The 22356-nt window shown below is 40.3% G+C and overlaps 1 protein-coding gene across 5 annotated transcripts in view; it reads right to left on the bottom strand.

The window, feature by feature from the left end:
- Window positions 1-13617: 13617 nt before the first annotated feature.
- LOC106572627 (nuclear factor of activated T-cells, cytoplasmic 2) overlaps window positions 13618-22356 on the bottom strand; it is a 58697-nt gene continuing 49958 nt past the window's right edge. For all 5 annotated transcript variants that reach the window (XM_014146982.2, XM_014146983.2, XM_014146980.2 and 2 more), the window contains exon 10: window positions 13618-16712. In XM_014146982.2, coding sequence (XP_014002457.2) covers window positions 16657-16712 — 56 coding nt within the window. In that variant the 3' untranslated portion in view covers window positions 13618-16656. The remainder of the gene's footprint in view (window positions 16713-22356) is intronic.

Raw genomic sequence — 22356 nt, 5'->3', positions numbered from 1 at the left:
ACCCCAAACCTAGCATCACGTCCACATCCTGGCTCAACCCCAACCCTAAACCCTACCATCATCCTAACCCCAACCCTACCATCAACCCTAACCAAAGCCCCAACCCTACCATCAACCCTAACCAAAAACCTAGCGTCAAGTCCGCATCCTGACTCAACCCTAACCACAACCCTACCATCAACCCTAACCCCAAACCTACCATCCAGCCTAACCTTAACCCCAACCCTACCATCAGCCCTAATCCCAAACCTAGCGTCACGTTCTCATCCTGACTCAACCCCAACCCTAACCGTAACTCCAACCCTACCATCAACCCTAACACCACCCTAATATCATGTCCACATCCTGGTTCAACCCTAACCCCAACCCTAACCTCAACCCTAGCGTCACATCCACATCCGGGCTCAACCCCAACCCTAACCATAACCCCAACCATAGCATCATCCCTAACCCCAAACCGAGCACCACGTCCACATCCTGACTCAACCCCAACCCTATCCGTAACCCCAACCCTACCATCAACCCTAACCCCAACCCTAGCGCCACACCCACATCCTGGCTCAACCCCAACCTCAACCCTAACCCCAACCCAACCCTACCATCAACCATAACCCCAACCCTAGCACCACATCCACATCCTGGCTCAACCTAAACCCTAAGCGTAACCCCAACCTAGCATCACGTCCACATCCTGGCCCAACCCTAACCGTAACCCTAACTCTACCATCAACCCTAATCCCAACCCTATCATCACGTCCACATCCTGGCCCAACCGTAACCCTACCATCAACCCTAATCCCGACCCTAGCATCACGTCCACATCCTGACTCAACCCCAACCCTAACCGTAACCCCAACCCTACCTTCAACCCTAACCTAAACCATAGCATCACGTCCACATCCTGGCTCAACCCCAACCCTAACCGCAACCCTTCCATCAACCTTAACCCCAACCCTACCATCAACCCTAACCCCAACCCTAGCGTCACGTCCACATCCTGGCTCAACCCCAACCCTAACCCCAACCCTACCATCAACCCTAACCCTAGCACCACGTCCACATCCTGGCTCAACTCCAACCCTTGTATTCCTTTACAGCTGTGGACTATATTATAAACTTAAGAATGTGTAAGAGTATATAAACTTCATAAGCTTTTCTTCAGGTTGTTTAATTAAATTAAACAGGAAAGGAATAATATACATGACACCACCAGAAGCACGTCACCACCAGGAGCACGACACCACCAGGAGCATGACACCACCAGGAGCATGACACCACAAGAAGCATGACACCATCAGAAGCATGACATCAACCAGGAGCATGACACCACCAACAGTAGTAAAACCAAGGGAAATGGAAATGTTGTTTACGTAGGAGTAAATGGGCTTCTCACTAATTGGACCGTCCTGTCTTCTCCTATCAACAGAACACAGCCAAGAATTTTGTCAACACATATTTTATTTTGTTCAGAGTCAGTCAACTGAGAAATTACAAATTGTCAAAACATCCACTATCAACCACTAACGAATCTTCTTTTTTGATGTTTAGCTAACAGCATCTGGATATGCATATTAATTGTATATTTGAGTATGCATAGAGTTCAATATACTACATTGCATGATGATTTCACAGAACAAAGGAGAAAACTAAGTATGTGGACGTAGACAATGGCCATCATTACCTGTTAGCTGGGAAGCACGTGGCTGGAATAGAAGATCCAAATCAAATCAACATGTATTTGTCACATGCGCCAAATACAACATTTCACAGTGAAAGGCTTTACTTACAAGCGCTTAACCAACAATGTAGAAAATATTTACTAAATAAACTAAAGTAAAAAATGTAAAGTAACACAATAAAATTACATAACAATAATGAGGCTATACACAGGGGGTACCGGTATCGAGTCAATGTGCGGGGCTACAGGGTAATCAAGGTAGTTTGTACATGTACGTAGCGGAAGGGTGCAGAGAAAACAGTCAATGACTTGGGTGACTGGAGTCTTTGACAATTATTTGGGCCATCCTCTGACAACGCCTGGTATATAGGTCCTGAATGGCAGGAAACTTGGCCCCAGTGATGTATTGGGCCGTACGCACTACCCTCTGTAGCGCCTTTCGGTCGGATGCTGAGCAGTTGCCATACCAGGCGGTGATGCAACTGGTCAGGATGCTTTCGATGGTGCAGCAGTCACTGTTGTTGTCACCATTTCCCAGAAAATACAGATCTCTCTCTCTCTCTCTCTCTCTCTCTCTCTGTCTTTCACACTCCACCCCACAGGCCTGAGTGCATCTGAAATCCAAGAGCCTTTTAGGATGCGGCAGAGTTCATATAATTTAACTTACTGGGCACTTTCGGTTGTTATGCTGTTTATGCCGATACCACTTTTCTTATTATGCCACAATTACTGTATACTACTTGGAGGAAGACAAAACCTCTTGGCGAACAGACACATTCATTCATCACACATCTGTTTCCCTGTAAACAGAAGAAACAAACCTCATGTAGCCACAGATATCAATCATTCAGCCAACAGTGGAATACTACACCATGCTGTCTATCTGTCGATCTGTGTAGTAAAAGCCAGCAGTGTTATCTCTTCATTTCTTTCTCATTTCCTCTTTTCCTCTCTGTTAGAAACCCTAACCAGATGATCTCTGCTCTGGCTAAAAGCCATTAGTCACAACAACAAATCAGTTGTTTTCAGTTGACCCTATTACAAATTCCAAAAGGAGTGAGGAGTTAGCGAGTTGATATGCAACCGTGTGTTCTACAGCAGTGCAACATGTACACAACAAACAGTTGACTCCGAGTAGTATTAGACTGAAACTCAGGCAGTAAAGCATGAGTAGTGATCTTAGATGAGGGACCTACTGTATGGAACTGGAAGAATCAGGTTATTACTCTATATAGGGCTATATATGGCAGTACCGAGCAGAAAGGTCATCCTGACCTACACTCACAAAAGGCCTATAGAGACCCATTATCTCTGTGCAGACCCGGGCTGTGAAACATTGTGCAGGAAGATCCATCTCTAGTGCATAATGGATCTAGCATAATGGTGATATAATTCACCTTTGTCATGAACAAACTGTTCTGTCCATTCTCATTGACAATGGGTCTCCTTTAGGTAATTTCCACCATTAAAAAATGGCACGGGTTTCTCTTTTGTTTGATGTTATTCAATTGTTACCATGCAATTGAAACAAGATAGCTCAGATGTGCTAGTGCCTTTTAGAATTTTGAAACATTACAGAATAGGAAAGACTTCACTGAAATATGGTATTGTACATAAACTACAGGGTCATATGGTACAGAGAGCCTCTTGAAAACTGTATAGCTTCTGAGATCTGAGAAGACGAGAGTAACAATATTGACATCCAATTGGTATTTAAGTTTTTCCCACACAGAAAAAGTCAGAATGTTGTCAAACACTATGCTCCCAAACCATATTATCAGTCACATGGCTGTAGAGGTATACTGAAAGAGCACGATGGAAGCATTATGCTAAACATGGATGCAAGTCTTACAGCAGGAGCAGGGGACTACAGTATAGAAATTAACTCCAATCTCCAAGTTACATGGGAGTCAGGAATATTTACAGTGGAAGTATCATGGAAGTTCTACTTTATACTGTAGCTCGTTTGAAATTTAAGGCCATGTTCCCGCGTATACGGAGACGGTCAACGCTGCATATGTCGACTCAATCGGAAATTACCTTTACATTTTAACACAGAAACTACTTGCCTGGCTACCCAAACTCATTGCGCCGGACAAACGCCACGCCCACAAAGGTTTCTTCTCCGCAATGAGTCTGGATTTGAGTACCTTCTTGAAATTTATGGAACGCAAAGATGTTCGAACCGTTCTAATTGGTCCTAGGAACTGTCGTGTCTTTGGCTATGCCGGATTAAGTGATATGACATGCTATTCTATAAAATATTTTTTTCTGTAATTAATATTACCTGATTAAGCTAAGCTATACTATCGTAAATATAGTATCTTATGCATTCTAAATTACCACCCATTTCAAAAAGGAGAATGCAATAAATATTTACTCTGAGCTGCGCTTCGGTAGATTGGTCATAGATCGTAGGCCGGGTTGTCCAGCATGGATCTCTGGTCCTCTGAAGACTGTTTAGTGGTGAACTGGAGCGTGGTAGAATGGATACTCTGTCCGTCCTCTCCTAGCCCACGTTTAGCGGGTGGAGGGGATGGCACTTCTTTAGTGAATAAGAGTTCAAAGTTCATGCTATATGCTCATGCTATATTCTGGCTGGTATAAGGGAAATTCATCTTTCCGGCATGTAGGTCGTCACCTTCACATTGAAATTCGATGCTAATTTCATTAGGTTCTCTAAGGTTGGCTTAGTTCTGTAGGTGGTCTTTGTCCTTTCAACGTGGGGACCTCAAGTCCACACGTCCTTGGAACAGGAAGTTACATTTTCGTCAAGGGGCTTATATAGGAGGGGAGAGAAGGGCATGTTTCATAGTTTATAACCAATGTCTGTTCACATGGGCAGGGCCACTGAGTTGAGCATAGTTCACTCATGAAAACCAAAATCTCTCATTTGGAAGCTAAAATTACATTTAATCTTTTCACAAATAGTTTCATATTTAAAGATTTAAATTGCACAACAATTCCATGTGAATCTGATAACTAGAATGTGTAGACTTTCCAAGATACAGTTTATGTCGTCCTATCATCAGTAATCATGTCTCAGATGCCAACTGATCTGGCATCATATTCATTTAGTACCAACGCATATTTTCAGCTGGTTGGATTACCGAAATATGGTTCCGTTTCCCATCTTTTGATGACACCAGACTCTTCATGTTAACAAAGGGATTTTCAATAGTCACATCGGTAGAGTAGAGAGAGGAAAAAGGGGAAAGGTATTTATGGGGGTCATAAACCTCCCCCACTCAGGCCAACGTCATGACAGAACCGATGGATTGGGCTAGAGCCAGGACAGACGTGGGTAAAGCAGCGTTTTTAAAATGTTCTTTGTCATTTACTTTGATACTCTGATTGGCTAGAGACGATCCAAATGCCGATGACTTTGTTTTTTACACCACCCCTCATTTTGACATCACCACAAACGACTTCAACGATGGCAGTCTTAGACTGAAGTATGCAGCGGGCATAGAGCAGCGGAAGAGTTCAGTTTGAGTTGTCAGGCAACAATATTTCCACGATAATAATGAACCATTCTAACAGCCGACCTACAGTACAGTAATAAAACAGTACAGTAATATAGCACATAGATAGGACCAATAGATAAGACAAATGAAATAACTCAAAGGAAAATAATTGTGTGACATTGTGTTCACTCTTCTGTATGCTTATATACACAACTGTGGCCATGGACAGATAAGGCAAATGCAATAGTTTAAATACAGGGGAGAAATTGTGTGTCATTGTGTATGTGGTTATTCTTCCCATAATGTTTGTTTGTGCATGTGGAGATTGCACATACACTGAGTATACCAAGCATTAAGAACACCTTCCTAAAATTGAGTTGCAACCCCCCCCCCCCCCTTTTGCCCTCAGAACAGTCTCAATTCGTCAGGGCATAGACTCTACAAGGTGTCGAAAGCATTCCACAGGGATGCTGGCCCATGTTACTTGCCACCACAGTTGTGTCATGTTGGCTGCATGTCCTTTGCGTGGTGGACCATTCTTGGTACATACAGGAAACTGTTGAGCGTGAGAAACCCAGCAGCGTTGCAGTTCTTGACACACTCAAACCGGTGTGTCTGGCACCTACTACCATACCCTGTTCAAAGGCACTTTGTCTTGTCAATTCACTCTCTGAATGGCATACATACACAATCCATGTCTCAATTTTCTCAAGGCTTAACAATCCTTCTTTAACCTGTCTCCTCCCATTCATCTTCACTGACTGAAGTGGATTTAACAAGTTACATAAATAAGGGATCATAGCTTTCACCTGGATTCGCCTGGTCAATCTATATAATGGAAAGGGCAGGTGTTCTTAATGTTTTGTATACTCAGTGTGCGTTTTCATTTTCAGGTATGAGTTTCCATTGTTAAGGCTGGGCAGCATCTCCTACTGGACAGTTGATTTATCTACAGTACACTGTACAAATGGGGCATCTGTGAAGGGTTTTAGCATTTGAATAGGCCTACTTATTCTTGACCGACAGATTATACAGTGCAAGTGTATGTTCTCATGCAACGTTCATCACACAAATAATGTCACCTGGCAATCCCTTTTCTATGTTTATTCCATAGAAATGAATGACTTGCATATGGGAGAGGTTATAAGGACACTGGTGACCTGCAAAACGACTAACTAAATTCTAAAACTGACCCTTAACCCTAACCTTAACCAAACCCTTAACCCTGACCTTAACCCTGACCATAACCCTAACTTTAACCAATTCTGAAATGAGATATTGGTTTGCAGGTCAGGAGTGTCCTAAAGCCTTTTCTTGTGCATACAGCCCTGTTGTACAAGTTAACATCTCCCTCTACTGGGCATGTTCAGAATATCAGGCCTCATGTTAGTCTTCTCTTTATTCGACACTGTTAGTCGCTGTAACTAAAACAAGGTACAAACGTGTGCAAAGCTGTCATCAAGGGTGGCAACTTTGAAGAATCTCAAATATAAAATATATTTTGATTTGATAATTACTTTTTTGGTTATTACATGATTCCATATGTGTTATTTCAAAGTTTTGATGTCTACACTAATTTTCTACAATGTAGAAAAAGAAAAATCCTTTATTTATACACTACTGTTCAAAAGTTTGGGGTCACATAGAAATGTCCTTGTGTTTGAAAGAAAAACAAAGTAAAATAGCATCAAATTGATCAGAAATACAGTGTAGACATTGTTAATGTTGTAAATGTTGTAGCTGGAAACGGCAGATTTTTAATGGAATATCTACATAGGCGTACAGAGGCCCATTATCAGCAACCATCACTCCTGTGTTCCAATGGCACGTTGTGTTAGCTAATCCAAGTTTATCAATTTAAAAGCTAATTGATCATTAGAAAACCCTTTTGCAATTATGTTAGCACATCTGAAAACTGTTGTCCTGATTAAAGAACCAATAAAACTGGCCTTCAGTTTCTTGGCAATTTCTTGCATGGAATAGCCTTCTTTTCTCAGTACAAGAATAGACTGACGAGTTTCAGAATAAAGTGCTTTGTTTCTGGCCATTTTGAGCCTGTAATCGAACCCACAAATGCTGATGCTCCAGATACTCAACTATTCTAATGAAGGTCAGTTTTATTGCTTCTTTAATCAGAACAGTTTCCAACATAATTGCAAAATAGTTTTCTAATGATCAATTAGCCTTTTAAAATGACAAACTTGGATTAGCTAACACAACGTGCCATTGGAACACAGGGGTGATGGTTGCTGATAATGGGCCTCTGTATGCCTATGCATATATTACATTACAAGTTTGCCGTTTCTATATACAATAGTCATTTACAACATTAACAATGTCTACACTGTATTTCTGATAAATGTTATGTTATTTTCATGGACATAAATGTGCTTTTCTTTCAAAAACAAGGACATTTCTATGTGACCCCAAACTTTTGAACGGTAGTGTATATATATTACCATCTTATTCAAGGGGAATGTAAGTATTCATCAGTGGTGGGAAAAGTAACCAATTGTCATAATTAAAGTAAAGATACCTTAATAGAAAATGACTCAAGTGAAAGTCACTCAATAAAATACTACTTAAGTAAAATTCTAAAAGTATTTGATTTTAAATATACTTACGTATCAAAAGTAAATGTATAAATCATATCTAATTCCTTATATTAAGCAAACCAGACGGCACCATTTTCTAGTTTGTATTTAATTACGGACAACCAGGAGCACACTCAGACATAATTTACAAACAAAGTGTGTATGTTTTTTGTGAGTCCCCCAGATCAGAGGCAGTAGGGATGACCAGGGATGTTCCCCTTGATGAGTGTGTGAATTGGACCATTTTCCTGTCCTGCTATGTATTCAAAATGTAGGAATATAGTGAAGTGAAAGTATTTTGTCAAAAATATATAGTAGTCAAGTAAAGTACAAATACCCCCCCAAAACTACTTAAGTGGTACTTCAAAGTATTTTTACTGAATTACTTTACACCGCTGGTAAGGGATAATTTGTGTGAATTAAATCATTAAATCATTTGTAAAGGCTAACTAACTTGTCCACAGTTTAGTGTTGTATGTGTACACATCTTACATGCGCGTGTATGGCTGTAAGCCCGGCAGGAAACTGACTAACGTCTCTGAGGGAGAACAGGATGCAGGTTTGTGAGGAGTGCATTTGCCACTGGACAACAATCACAACATTACACCACAGGCCATCACTGTTGGTCAAGGGCCCTGCCATTTTTATAGACAGAAATTCTGGCCTCTGAGGTGATCTGAGTAGTACCTGACCAAGCTCAGATAAGAACTGAAAATGTACTATTGATTGCCATTGACTATCAAGTAATTTAAAAACAAAAGTTTATATCATAATTACTTACATTTCTATTACATTTACTGTATCATACCAGGCGCACTAATCAGATACATATTTTCTTAAACATTTGATTTGCCCTGAAAGTGTCATTGATACTCATATGGAAAGGTATACAGGAATTTAACAAAATTCAATATAAAATTCAATCTACGTATGCCATCAAATACTTAGACGATTCATAGATTATTTTAGTGTCTGACTTATATGGGTGGGTAACATTGTATTATATAAAAAACATACATAAGACATGTAAATTAAGCCTTGCATGCCACTGTCTGACGTCATTGACACAGGCAATGTGTCACTTATTGAAAAAATAAGGAAAGTCCGCCAGTGAGGAGGAGAAGGAGGGAATGCAGGAGGAAGGAGGAGGAGGAGAGGAAGGAGGAGGAGAGGAGGGAGGAGGACAGGAAGAGGATGATGAGGAGGAAGGGGAGGAGGAAGAGGAGGTTGAGGAATGACTGATAGCAGCAGTGGATCTATTTAGTGGAGATCTCTCAACAATCATTCTCACGATATGGCTGACCCTGTAAAACAACACGTCACTGCGCCTATCCGGTGACATTAATAAAACATTGTATTAAATCATTTTTATTATAAACTTGGTGGTTCGAGCTCTGAATGCTGATTGGCTGACTGACGTGGTGTATCAGACCGTATACCACAGGTATGACAAAACATTTATTTTTACAGCTCTAATTACATTTATAATAGCAATAAGGCACCTCAGGGGGTTGTGATATATGGTGTGGCAGACCAGGGGGTTTGGTCAAGACGTTTACATGGATCCGACACGGACAGAGTAGGATTAGCTCGGTTTCAAGGGTGTTTATTAAAATAATAATTCAAAAAGAAAAGGTCTCCCCCATGAGACCCTCTCCGGGGTAGCGTCTTCTGAGCTCCGGGTCTTGCTGTATCCTGTCAGGATCAAAACTGCACTCACTCCTGTTACCTCTGTAATCATCCCCAACTATACAGGAGTCCTTTCTCTCCTCCTCCTCCGCTCCTCCTCCTCCTCCTCCCCCCACCCCCACCCCCACCCCCACCCCCCCACCCCACCCCCACCCCCACCACTCTCCCTGTGTGCTGCACTTCTGGCAGCTTTATGAGCCTAGCACAGCTGGTGAGCAATCAGCCCTTGATTACTCACAAACTCCCAATCAGCCCCAATTAGTCCTGGCCGGAGAACCCGTCGAGACCTGGCACGTCCAACAGATGGAGCCATCGCCTCGTGATGTATACACCGTCTGTCACCAGGCCTCGACGAGTCTCCCCCTGGTGGCTGACCTGCTGTACCTCTACAATGGCCAATATACCATGGCTAAGGGCTGTGTCCAGGCACAGCCTGGGCTTGGTTAAAACCCTGGATGGGAGACAAAGGCATAGCTGTAGATTAATCAACTATTCAGTAGGAGGTGCTGCCCAGCCTTAACCATGGAAACTCATACCTGAATATGAAAATGCACACTGAGTATACAAAACATTAAGAACACCAGCTCTTTCCATGACATAGACTGACAAGGAGAATCTTATTGATGTTAAATCCACTTCTATCATTGTAGATGAAGGGGAGGAGACAGGTTAAAGAAAGATTTGTGAGCCTTGAGACAATTGAGACATGGATTATGTATTGTGCCATTCGGAGGGTGAATGGGCAAGACAAAAGATTTAAGTGCTTTTGAACATGGTGCCAGGCGCACATGTTTGTGTCAAGAACTGCAACGCTGCTGGGTTTTTCATGCTCAACAGTTTCCCGTGTGTAACAAGAATGGTCCACCACCCAAAGGACATCCAGCCAACTTGACACAACTGTGGGAAGCATTGAAGCCAACATGGGCCAGCATCCCTGTGTTCTTGGGGACCTTCAATGCTAGAGACCTTCAATGCTGTACCCTTCCACAGATCTGTGCCTCGACACAATCCTGTCTCAGAGCTCTACGGACAATTCCTTTGACCTCATGGCTTGGTTTTTGCTCTGACATGCACTGTCAACTGTGGGACCTTATAATAGACAAGTGTGTGCCTTTACAAATCATGTCCGATCAATTGAATTTGCCGCAGGTGGACTCCAATCAAGTTGTAGAAACATCTCAAGGATGATAAATGGAAACAATGTGCACCTGAGATCAATTTCGAGTCTCATAGCAAAGGGTCTGAACACTTATGGTAATAAGGTATTTCTGTTTTTTTTATATTTAATACACTTGCAACAATTTCTAAAAACCTATTTTCACTTCGTCATTATGCGGTATTGTATGTAGATTGCTGAGATTTTTTTAATTATTTAATGAATATTACAATAAGGCTGTAACGTAACAGATTGTGGAAAAAGTCAAGGGGTCTGAATACTTTCCGAAGGCACTGCATACAAATATTGTATTTTTCTTATAGTATACAAATACACCCGACATGTAATGAAAAACATACAAAATCTTACCAGATCCTTATTAGTTTTTTGTTCAAATCTTCTTCTGCCATACAAGATTCGTATTTGATTTTCATGATTGTTTTCTTTGTGGGTAATGGTGATGTATTTACAATTTTGCGTAAGGCTAACTCAATAATATTATAGTCTACGGAGTCAAGTAATGACATCAGAGTGTAATGAATTAAATTCCAATCACTTTAAGGCTCTCATGATATTTTTGCTCTGGGTCAATCTTACGTAGTCAATCAGTACTATAGCGGTCTGATCTCATTATTGACCCATTTGGAAAGAAAGGGCACATGAGTCACAGGCCACGGCATGTCTCTAAGAGTGGGGGTGAAAAACACTCATCCAGCTAGCGAGCGCATCTAGTCCACATGCTGTGTTTTCTCACACGTGTTATGTCATAGGCAGAGTCTTCCTGAATACAGGGTGCATTTACAGAGTCCTCCTCCAGCGAGTCCTGCCACCAAAATTAGGCTCCAAACATGCTTTCTCCTAGCAACGGGGCTTACAGGGCTATAGTGAACCCCTTTGTTGTTATTTGTTTGAGAGAAGGGTGTGTGTGTGTGTGTGTGTGTGTGTGTGTGTGTGTGTGTGTGTGTGTGTGTGTGTGTGTGTGTGTGTGTGTGTGTGTGTGTGTGTGTGTGTGTGTGTGTGTGTGTGTGTGTGTGTGTGTGTGTGTGTGACTAACTATAGTTTTTTGGAATAGTAAACAAACCAAAATTTAACCAGGTCAAATGCTATTTCTAGGGGGTTTAGGGTTAAGGTTAGAATGAATGTTAGGGTTAGAATTACATGGAACACAAACCGGCTGCGCTCGTGCGCAAATGTACTTTGTCGATCACGACACGCAGGTTAAAATATTAAAACAAACTCTGAACCAATTATATTAATTTGGGGACAGGTCAAAAAGCATTAAACATTTATGGCAATTTAGCTAGCTAGCTTGCACTTGCTAGCTAATTTGTCCTATTTAGCTAGCTTGCTGTTGCTAGCTAATTTGTCCTGGGATATAAACATTGAGTTGTTATTTTACCTGAAATGCACAAGGTTCTCTACTCCACCAATTAATCCACACATAAAACGGTCAACCGAATCATTTCTAGTCATCTCTCATCCTTCCAGGCTTTTTCTTCTCTTGACTTTATATTGCGATTGGCAACTTTCATAAATTAGGTGCATTACCGCCACTGACCTCGTTCATCTTCAGTTACCCACGTGGGTATAACCAATGAGGAGATGGCACGTGGGTACCTGCTTCTATAAACCAATGAGGAGATGGGAGAGGCAGGACTTGCAGCGCGATCTGCGTCAGAAATAGAACTGACTTCTATTTTACACCGAACCCAAACTGGCTGCGCGCGTGCGCCATCGTGCATAAATGTATTTTGTCCCCCCACACCAAACGCGGTCACGACACGCACGTTAAAATATCAAAACAAACTCTGAACCAATTATATTAATTTGGGGACAGGTCGAAAAGCATTAAACATTTATGGCAATTTAGCTAGCTAGCTTGCACTTGCTAGCTAATTTGTCCTTTTTAGCTAGCTTGCTGTTGCTAGCTAATTTGTCCTGGGATATAAACATTGAGTTATTTTACCTGAAATGCACAAGGTCCTCTACTCCGCCAATTAATCCACACATAAAACAGTGAACCGAATCGTTTCTAGTCATCTCTCCTCCTTCCAAGCTTTTTCTTCTCTTGACTTTATATTGTGATTGGCAAATTTCATAAATTAGGTGCATTGCCACTGACCTCATTCGTCTTTCAATCACCCACGTGTGTATAACCAATGAGGAGATGGCACGTGGGTACCTGCTTCTATAAACCAATGAGGAGATGGGAGAGGCAGGACTTGCAGCGCGATCTGTGTCAGAAAAAGTACTGACTTCTATTTTAGCCCTTGGCAACGCAGACGCTCGTTGGCGCACGCGAGCAGTGTGGGTGCAATAATTGAATAATATAGATTTCAAAATGTATTTTGGAACACTCGCATTGCAAGCGTGAGCGTTACAAAATACATTTTGTGTAGTCAGCCTGTTAGCCCTTTGCAACGCAGACGCTCGTTGGCGTGCGCGAGCAGTGTGGGTGCAATAATTGAATAATATAGATTGCAAAATGTATTTTGCAACGCGAGTGGTGAAGTCAGCCTGTTAGACTTAAGGTTAGATTTTCGGGTTAAGGTTAAGGGTTAGGGAAAATAGGATTCTGAATGGGACTGAATTGTGTGTCCTCACAAGGTTAGTTAAACAAGAATGTGTGTGCGAGGTGTCACTGAGTTTGTCTGTAATAGGTGAAGCTGTGGTAAAAATGTACACGAAGAAAGGATAACAGATATGGTCACCTCATTGATGAGTTAGGCAGGAGGAGGGGGGGGTGAGAGAGGGTTGGGGTACTGTAGCCTAGGTTAAGATATTTCTTTAACCTACTGTAGTATGAGTCACGGACTCTTAGGGTCTGCTGATTTCTATTTTCCCATCACAGTCTAAAGAGAGGCATCAGTGACTATTACCTACTGTAGCTAGCCAACAACCAATAGAGGAAGCAAACATAATAAAAATCATGAAACTGATTTAAACTGATGTTCTGGATAAGGATGACTGAGGTACTGAAATGTACCTTCTGTATGTCAAATGAATTGGAGAAAAACTGTACACAAAAGACAATAACTGTAGAATTCTTTGTTTATGATTCATTGCTAGTTTTAAAATACAAGTTTTGCCTGGAAAAATGGAGATGAAAATGCCACAGTTTTAAGGAAACATACATCTGCTATAGAAGAGAAAACGTACAATACGGATCGTCAAGCAGGATAAAGACTATGGGGAATATGACTGCGTTCATTCAAGATGCACAGCTTTGTTTATAAACTTGTAAGACATCTGAAACTAAAATATAATCTGTTTCTCTAAAGCAAACTTTATTTCAACATCACTTTTAATATAAACGTTTTGACAGCGATATATGGCTTATTACTAAGACACTGGATTAACAAAAATAATGAAAAAGCCAGAAAACAACTGATGCAGTTCATAAAACATACTTTTCTACTATACGCTATAACTACCAATAAAAAAAGAGGACTACCAGAACCATTTATACAGTTGTAAGCAATTATCTATTTACAGTTAAGGGGGGGAAAGCTGTAAAGTTTACATTCAGGATATTTCAAACACACTGTTTGCTGTACATTGGTGTGTTTGCTGTACATTGAGAGAATGGCTCAATTAAAAAAGTCAGATATATTAGCTATTACTATCTATATCTTTCCATAGCACATAAAAACTGATATAAAATATATCATATGAAATTAGTCAAAATGACATATTGAACAGGCAGATTCAGTCTGGATTATTAACTTTTAAATCTTTGTACAATCATAGCAATGGCATATGACTTGGCAATGGTCAGGCATACACTTTTAAAACTATTTGTAAAGAGTTTTTTTTTGGGGGGGGGGCAGGGGATCTGATTAAAACATTGAACATCTTTTATTTGATATGTAACAAAACACCTACTTTCTGCACCAATCTCAGCTATCCCTTCTTATAATATAAAAGCACTTTGAGCACTTGCTAGGCCATATACATGCAGTAAATCATATAGATTATTATGCAACACCAATCATTTTGCTCCAAACAGCCTTTTCATGTTTGAATCTACATCAAATACACGTATAATGACAGTGACACTGAACAAGGAAAGCATAGCTCATCTTAGAAATGTGGGATGATCTTGGAAATGTAAGGCACAGTATTACAGTGCAGGTAAGAATACCTGGGATGTTTTGTATAGGCAGGCACTTATTAACACTGCATATACAGCATGTTGTTCATTGTCATTACGAAAAACCTCAAAATTATATTAATTACACAAAATAGAAATAGGTAGGCTATAATATATGTTATACACATATTAACATTTTGCTCTGTTACAACCAAACATGCAACAGATTTGGATAAATGTTACAATCATATAGGCTACTAAGAAATTGGGCACCCATTAGCAAGCATAGAAAGACTATCCCTTTAAGACCTGAATGTAGTCAGATGCATTGTAGACAGCAAACACTCAAAACATTGCCTGCTTAGACAGCTTCAGAAGCTGCTAATTTTGTAATTGCATTTCCCCCTGATCTTTACCTGTGTAAGGATTTAGCATATCATTCTTTGAATATAAGCCCTTTGAGACTACTTCAATATCCAATAATTCATTGAGAAAGGTGAAATACTTTTCTCTAAGCAGTATCATCACTGGCCCAGATGAGGCATCTGGCAAATCCACTGCTTATACTGTAATAAACATTTGAGTTACATTAAGTTCATCACATGACCCAAACACAATGAGGAAAACATTTAAACTATGGAATAAAGACAACACACCATGTAAGAATACACATACACAAAGATTCCCCTACTAAACAGTGCATATAACGTTCAAATTATTTCCTGGGAGGGAACTTCATGTGTTGTGCCGAATTGGTACATAACAACAGAACACAAAAACATGTAGGGAAGAAAATAAAAAATATGGAGAGGTGAAATTACAAGCCAATATTTATTTGGTTATTAGCATGGCAGTGTTCGTCTCCTTTATAGTAGCGAGATGAGATGATCAAAGTAAGCTCAAATTGTATAACACAATACACATATCACAGTGAAATGTTGACATGTTGGCATATTTGATGAATGGTGTCATTGGTAGAATTGTCAACAAGATGGGTAAGAGAGTTACAATTATTTTAAAGGTTTGCATATAGGCAGCGGTGCAAAGTAGTTAAGTAGTACTATAAAGTATGTTTACTTAAGTAGTTTTTTGGGGGGTATCTGTACTTTACTATTTATATTTTTGACAACTGACTTTTACTTCACTACATTTCTAAAGAAAATAATGTACTTTTAATTACATACATTTTCCAAGACACTCAAAAGTACTCGTTACATTTTGAATGCTTAACAGGACAGGAAAATGGTCCTATTCACATACTTATAAAGAGACTCACTAAATACACATGCTTCTTTTGTAAATTATGTCTGGATATCCGTAAATAAAATTTAAAAAAACAAGAAAATAGTTACGTCTGGATTGCTTAACATAAGGATTTTTAAATGATTATTTATACTTTTATTTTTGATACTGAAGTACATTTTAGCAATTACATTTACTTTTGATACTGTATTTAAAACCAAATAATGTTTTACTTTTACTCAAGTAGTATTTTACTGGGTGACTTTCACTTTTACTTAAGTCATTTTCTATTAACGTACAGTATCTTTACTTTTACTCAAGTATGACAATTGGGAACTTTTTCCACCACTGCATATTGGTTTAACAACCAGTACTGTTACAACGACTGCCATGATTGTGACTTGTTTAGGAATGTTCACCCTCTTATTTATTGTACAGAAAAACATCCATTTGAATCCGATAAACCTAAGTAGTAATAAAACAAGGCACAATCTAGTTTCTTTTGGGCCTGAAAACTAAGAAAATTGTCTTTGGCAGAACATTCTTTGGCGTTGGGTAAAAGGCAGAGAATATTTTAGCTGAGAAACAGTTATTTGAAGGAAACGGGCAGAGCAGCCAAACTGCTGGTGGCTGGGGTTGATATACTGTAGGGTTGATATGGAGATGGGCACACAGGGAAGAGGTTCTCATGGCGACGAAGAGTGAGCTGCAGCTGTCCACTTCCTGTTTTCTGTCGTCTATGTCTGACCTCTGGCCTGCACGCCGGTCAGATCCTTCCTTATGATCTCATTTACTGCAGGGAGGAGAAGAGAAACAAATACAGGTTGTTAGTTAGTCAGAGCATCCAAGGTGTTTGATGTAATACTGTGTTTGATGTGTACTGTCATCTGTTCTTCCCAGGCAGCATTTCACAGCTCCAGGGAGGGCAATTTTCATTCCTGGCCTTTTCATATCTCCCTTTCTCTTTCAACAAACACTTACAAAAGGTAAAGTATATTACACAGTAGAAAAGGGCATAACATCTTGACAAAAACATACTGATCCTACAGTAAAACATCACCAAGGGGAACATAACACTAAGTACTACTGATTACTCTGTGTGCAAGTTGGCTGTGGTAGCGATACCAGAAGATGTCACTACAGTGAGCTGCATTGGCACAGAGTGTCCACTAGGAGGACCATAGTGTTCCATTTTACCGCTCTTTTTTTATTCCCCATCATTTCCTGTTGTTCTGCTGACAGCCAGGTGACACAGCACAGCGAGTATAAATGGAAACTTCAGCGTTCTAAAAATAGACTCAGTCAAGTTGTGTGGAGTGCTTACACAGTGTACTCACCACGCCATGTATAAGGTCGGGGAAACACATTTTACACACTTTGCGATGAGATTAAACCTGTCCAAAGTTCAAATGTCAAGGGGTTCTTGTCTGGGAGGTCCATGATAAGGCTAAATATAGACATCTGTATTAAATTCAAATTGCCATCATGAAGTCATTCAGATATTTTACTATTTGAAAAGTCTTCAAACATTGAATGTAGGATTTCCTTTTTAGCTTGCCATGATCTGAGTTTTAATGTATAGGGACTATAACAACATATTTATAGGCCTATTGTGAATGACAAAAAAAAATTATGCCTATACTGTGGCTATAATGGCAAGGTGTCAAACGGAATAATGCGTCTCATTCATAACTAGAACTAGATGTTCACATGAAAATGAAGAGTGATTATATGACCTCACAAAAGCAATGAGAGTGGTAGTGTAGCCGTAACTTACACTGCAGCAGTTTTTGGTTCACATTGACAATGGGGGAAACCTGCAGTAAAGTTAAAGGACTGTCCAGTATGTTGAACATGTACTGTAGTGGAGTCTGTCCAGATAGGCCACATCTTCCGTACTGCAGTCGGTCTGTCTTTATTAGTAACTAACAGCTCCAGCAGGCCTGGAAGCACACTGTGTGTACTGGCACTATGACATAAGAACCTGATGCCATGGCTTCTTGTTTTGACTTTTAGGGAACACATACATTTTAAGACATGTCCAAAATGGAGGGGAAAAAAGTTAGTATGACAGTGACATCATTTGAGCCAAAATGCATTTTATTCATTGATGTAGTATATAAAAGCTGACCATATTCATGTTTACCTGCTGTATACTATATTAGCATGTTTTAAACATTCACAGGGAGGTTGTGTCTCACTTAATACAATAGTTTAATAGAGCAAACTCTGCTAATATGAAGCGTCCTAAGATTGATCATATTTTTATATGATCAATCTTTTTCACTTCAAAGGGATGAATGCGATAATATAGAGTGAGTAAGATTGTAAGCAGCACCATATTATGTATTGTGCGTTGTTTTAGAGTCGGGTTTAGGGGAACTCAATATCCAACAGGCTTTTAGGAGGCCTATTTAAAGGTTGTGATTGTTTTAAATTAAAATGGTTAAAAATATTTAAGAAATTGCTCTTTGCTAAGAAGCTATTTCTCAAGCAAGAATTTGGCAACGACAGTACGGGAGTGGTGTGACTTGGGAGGGCAAAACTGAAAACTTGCTATTTTACCTTTATTTAGCTAGGCAAGACAGTTAAGAACAAATTCTTATTTTCGATGACGGTCTAGGAACAGTGGGTTAACTGCCTTGTTCAGGGGCAGAACAACAGATTTTTACCTTGTCAGCTCGGGGATTCAATCTTGCAACCTTTCGGTTACTAGTCCAACACTCTAACCACTAGGCTACCTGCCGCCCAGCTGTTATCGGCAGAGAGCTTTGGAACTCTTTCTTATCGGTCTATTAACTAATTTATTTCATCAGGCAGCCCAAAAGTCCATCCCACCAAAACAAGCCAAAATTTCAGGCGGTCTTTTCAAACAACTCTCACGCTAAAAGGGCATTATCATAATTTTCACAATTTCACAGTATTATTCCAACCTCATAGCGTGGAAATATATATAAAACACAGGAACATCAAGTTTTGACTGCACTGGGCCTTTAAAGCAGTGATCTATATAGTGGGACAAGGGAAATGGTGTCATCTTTAAACGGCAAGTTAAGCGAACAGACACACTGATCCCTGGCTGAGCATTAGTGTGTACCAAAGTAACCCCCTCAAAGATAAACATAACAGCCCTCACCCCAAACAACTCCAGTTCAACAGATACCACGATGCTGAGGGATACTCAGTGAAACTGGTATCCACTAATACTGGCACCCTGTTTTTTTATGTACAGTTGGAATGAGATAAAACATTCTAAGTTATTGCAAGTCACTGAGTTATTTATCAGATGTGGGAGTTAGAAAGTATTTTGCCTGACAAACAACCCATAAGCTGAGCTAAACCATTGGCAGCTCAGCAAGCTGCAGACCTTCTTATATCATTAAGAGTAGCAGCAAATCTATCCCCCTCCTCCTTTTGACTCCCTCTGATCATCTGCAGATGTGAAAGAGAAATAAACCTTGGCCTTTTATAACAGCTCAACACTAAGCACACTTTATAGAGCAGAGCAGAGCTGCATCTGAAACAGGGAGAGAGGCAAACCAACTAGTGGCCAAACCGGCCCGGGTGCTCCAGCTCTCTCTGCTGTCATCACAACCACAACCTAAACGTCCATGTTTATTTTAGTCTCTAGTGGAATTCCCTTTGACACCTAATGCCTTAAATAAACTTTAATCTCCCCAATGGGGCCACAGGATTTTCCTGAGTATAAAAAGGGGGTTTAGAGAGGCGAGTGGTGCTCCAGAGAAGTTACACAGTAGAGAGCTTTAACGGCGCCTCATGAAGGGTTGGCATGGCCATTTGAGGCTGGCCCAGGGAACACTCAGACTTAACCATACAATAGATGAGTGTCTGGCTTTAGCGTCCTGCGCCAATGAACGTGTTTGTTTACCAACCAGAGGTGGGAGAGAGACACACACAGTACAGTACTGTAGCTGACTCAGTCACTTCACATTGCCTACTGTGAGGTGTGTGTGTGTGTGTGTGTGTGTGTGTGTGTGTGTGTGTGTGTGTGTGTGTGTGTGTGTGTGTGTGTGTGTGTGTGTGTGTGTGTCTGAGAGGGTTGCCTGGGGGACTTTGTTGGCAGCATGAGAAGAATCAACCCACAGAACAAGTGGCATGGGTAGACAGACAGACAGACACCAGACCTGACCACCAGAACTTCTACCTTCAACTGCCAGAGAGCAAATAAGGTGTATGATGTTACACAAGTTTCCATTACACTTGAGTATCAATCATAGCCATTCAGAAGTTAAATTCTCAGAATACAGTATGCTATAACACAGTTTAGTTTCTTAACTCTGGTTCTCTGTATTAGTGTGGGTATGTTGCTATTGTTGTCTTTCCTCTGCCCGCTGGTAAGTGGGACATCAGTGACCTGAAACTAATGTGTGTTCACCAAGCTGTTTTCCTGTGTGCTTTATCTCTGAACGGTAGCTCTCTCTCTCTCCTTCTGCACATTGGAATAATTTCACCTGCTCCACTGCCTTCACCTGCTCCACTGCCTCTGGGGTTAATTCCAGTCAGATTCACTACAGCTACAACATGGAAAGCTGCAGGTACTAGAGTGTGTCCCAACTCCCATCTAGGTTGTGGACAGCATCCTTACAGTATAAGAACGTTGTAGGCCTATATATACACACACACAAAGCCCCTAGCTTCTGATAAAGGCCTTTTGAGTACAGTATGAACTGTGAAGTTCATTCCATGTTTTGATTTTACTCATAGTGAAATACATGACTTTCTTCTATTGTCCTTGACCTCTGTGACACCACAGAGCAGCGCTACCCCGATGACACAGTTCTAGAATCTAAACCACTGAGTCATGATGCGCCAGAGTTGAACACTTTAAAAATGAGCAAGGTGTGAAAGACACTCAAGAGTGACTCATTTGAAAATTGTATTTCTCAGAAAACATCTTTGTGATGTTCAAATAAATGAATGTTTTGGGCATAAAACACAACTTGACATCTTAGTAGAGAAAGACCAACGGGGCTTTCTGCATTGCCCTGTCTTCCTGTGCTGTGTTTGAACTTTGAAGGGAAGGTTTGAAGGTGAGGCAAGGGAGGCACATGTCCTATTCCATTTCTACAGCTACTGTACATAACTACCACTTGTATTGGGTGGGTGGATTCATACCCTATACAACATAACTGATGGATGTTTCTGAGTAAAAAGATTCTTCCGATGCTCTGTCTCAAAGTGCACCTAGAGTTGTACCTTTTTGAAATATTATATAAAGGTGTCCTCCCACTCTGCCTAGAGCGGGTGAAAATGCGCTACGGTGAGAAAATGTCATTACCTTATGTTATAAAATACATTGTACCAAGACACATATGATTGTTCATGTTCTGAATCATTCAGTGGGGTCTTTCTCTAACATATCATTAACATTATATCCATAAATCAGATTTCGTAACCTAATACTTATGATAATAACCACCGAGCTCTGTTGACATAACGATGCAGGTTTCTCCTAACAATGTTTGAGGATTGTACATTTTGTGGTCGTCGTCCTAAAAGTTGTTTCCGCGGGTCGCAAAAAGCTACATAAGCATGACACGAGCTGAATTAAATGTAAAATGTTTTGAAAATATACGCTCAGTGCTCCGTTGACATTTCACAGGGATACGCTTGTTTTTTTTTTTAGAAATCTTCTAAAAAGAACAGGAATTTCAAATTAATTTCAAAAACTGTATACTAAAATATGAAAATACATGTCTCAATATCCATCTTAACTTTGTATTGTTTTATGTCCTGCGGATTTGAGAAGAAAGAGGACGAGTTCAACGGGAAAGTAATCCTGTCAGGTAGCCAGTAGCCTTAATTCTAGCAGAGAATCCAGCCTGAATGACCCGAGAATCCAGCCTAACTGACCCGATGCAATTTTCCAGATTTTTGACCCCTCTTTTTCTCTGGCCTGCATTGAGTTAGTCACCCTAATTCTGTCCATCCTACAAGGGTAAACACTCCAATAACTTTTGAACCGATTATGATAGAGACATGAGGGTTGGACCATTGGTTTTCTTAGAGTATTGTCTAAACAATTACAATTATTTTACCCATTGGTCAAAATATACATTTTTTGATTAGACACCCTATATTATATCAATGATTCAAATTAAATCACATTTTATTCGTCACACGCGCCAAATACAACAGATGTAGACCTTACCGTGAAATGCTTACTTACAAGCCCTTAACCAACAATGCAGTTTTAAGAAAAATAAGAGTTAAGAAAGGTATTATGTACATGTAGGTAGGGGTAAGGCGGAGCAGTTGCCATACCAGGTGCTGATGCAACCACTCAGAATGCTCTTGATGGTGCAGCTTTAGAACTTTTTGAGGATCTGAGGACCCATGCCAAAACTTTTCAGTCTCCTGTGAAGGGAATAGGCATTGTCGTGCCCTCTTCACGACTGTTGTTGGTGATGTGGACA

This window comes from Salmo salar, chromosome ssa15, assembly GCF_905237065.1.
Source record: "Salmo salar chromosome ssa15, Ssal_v3.1, whole genome shotgun sequence".
Taxonomy (NCBI): Eukaryota; Metazoa; Chordata; class Actinopteri; order Salmoniformes; family Salmonidae; genus Salmo; species Salmo salar.
This window is presented reverse-complemented; position numbering and strand designations above follow the sequence as displayed.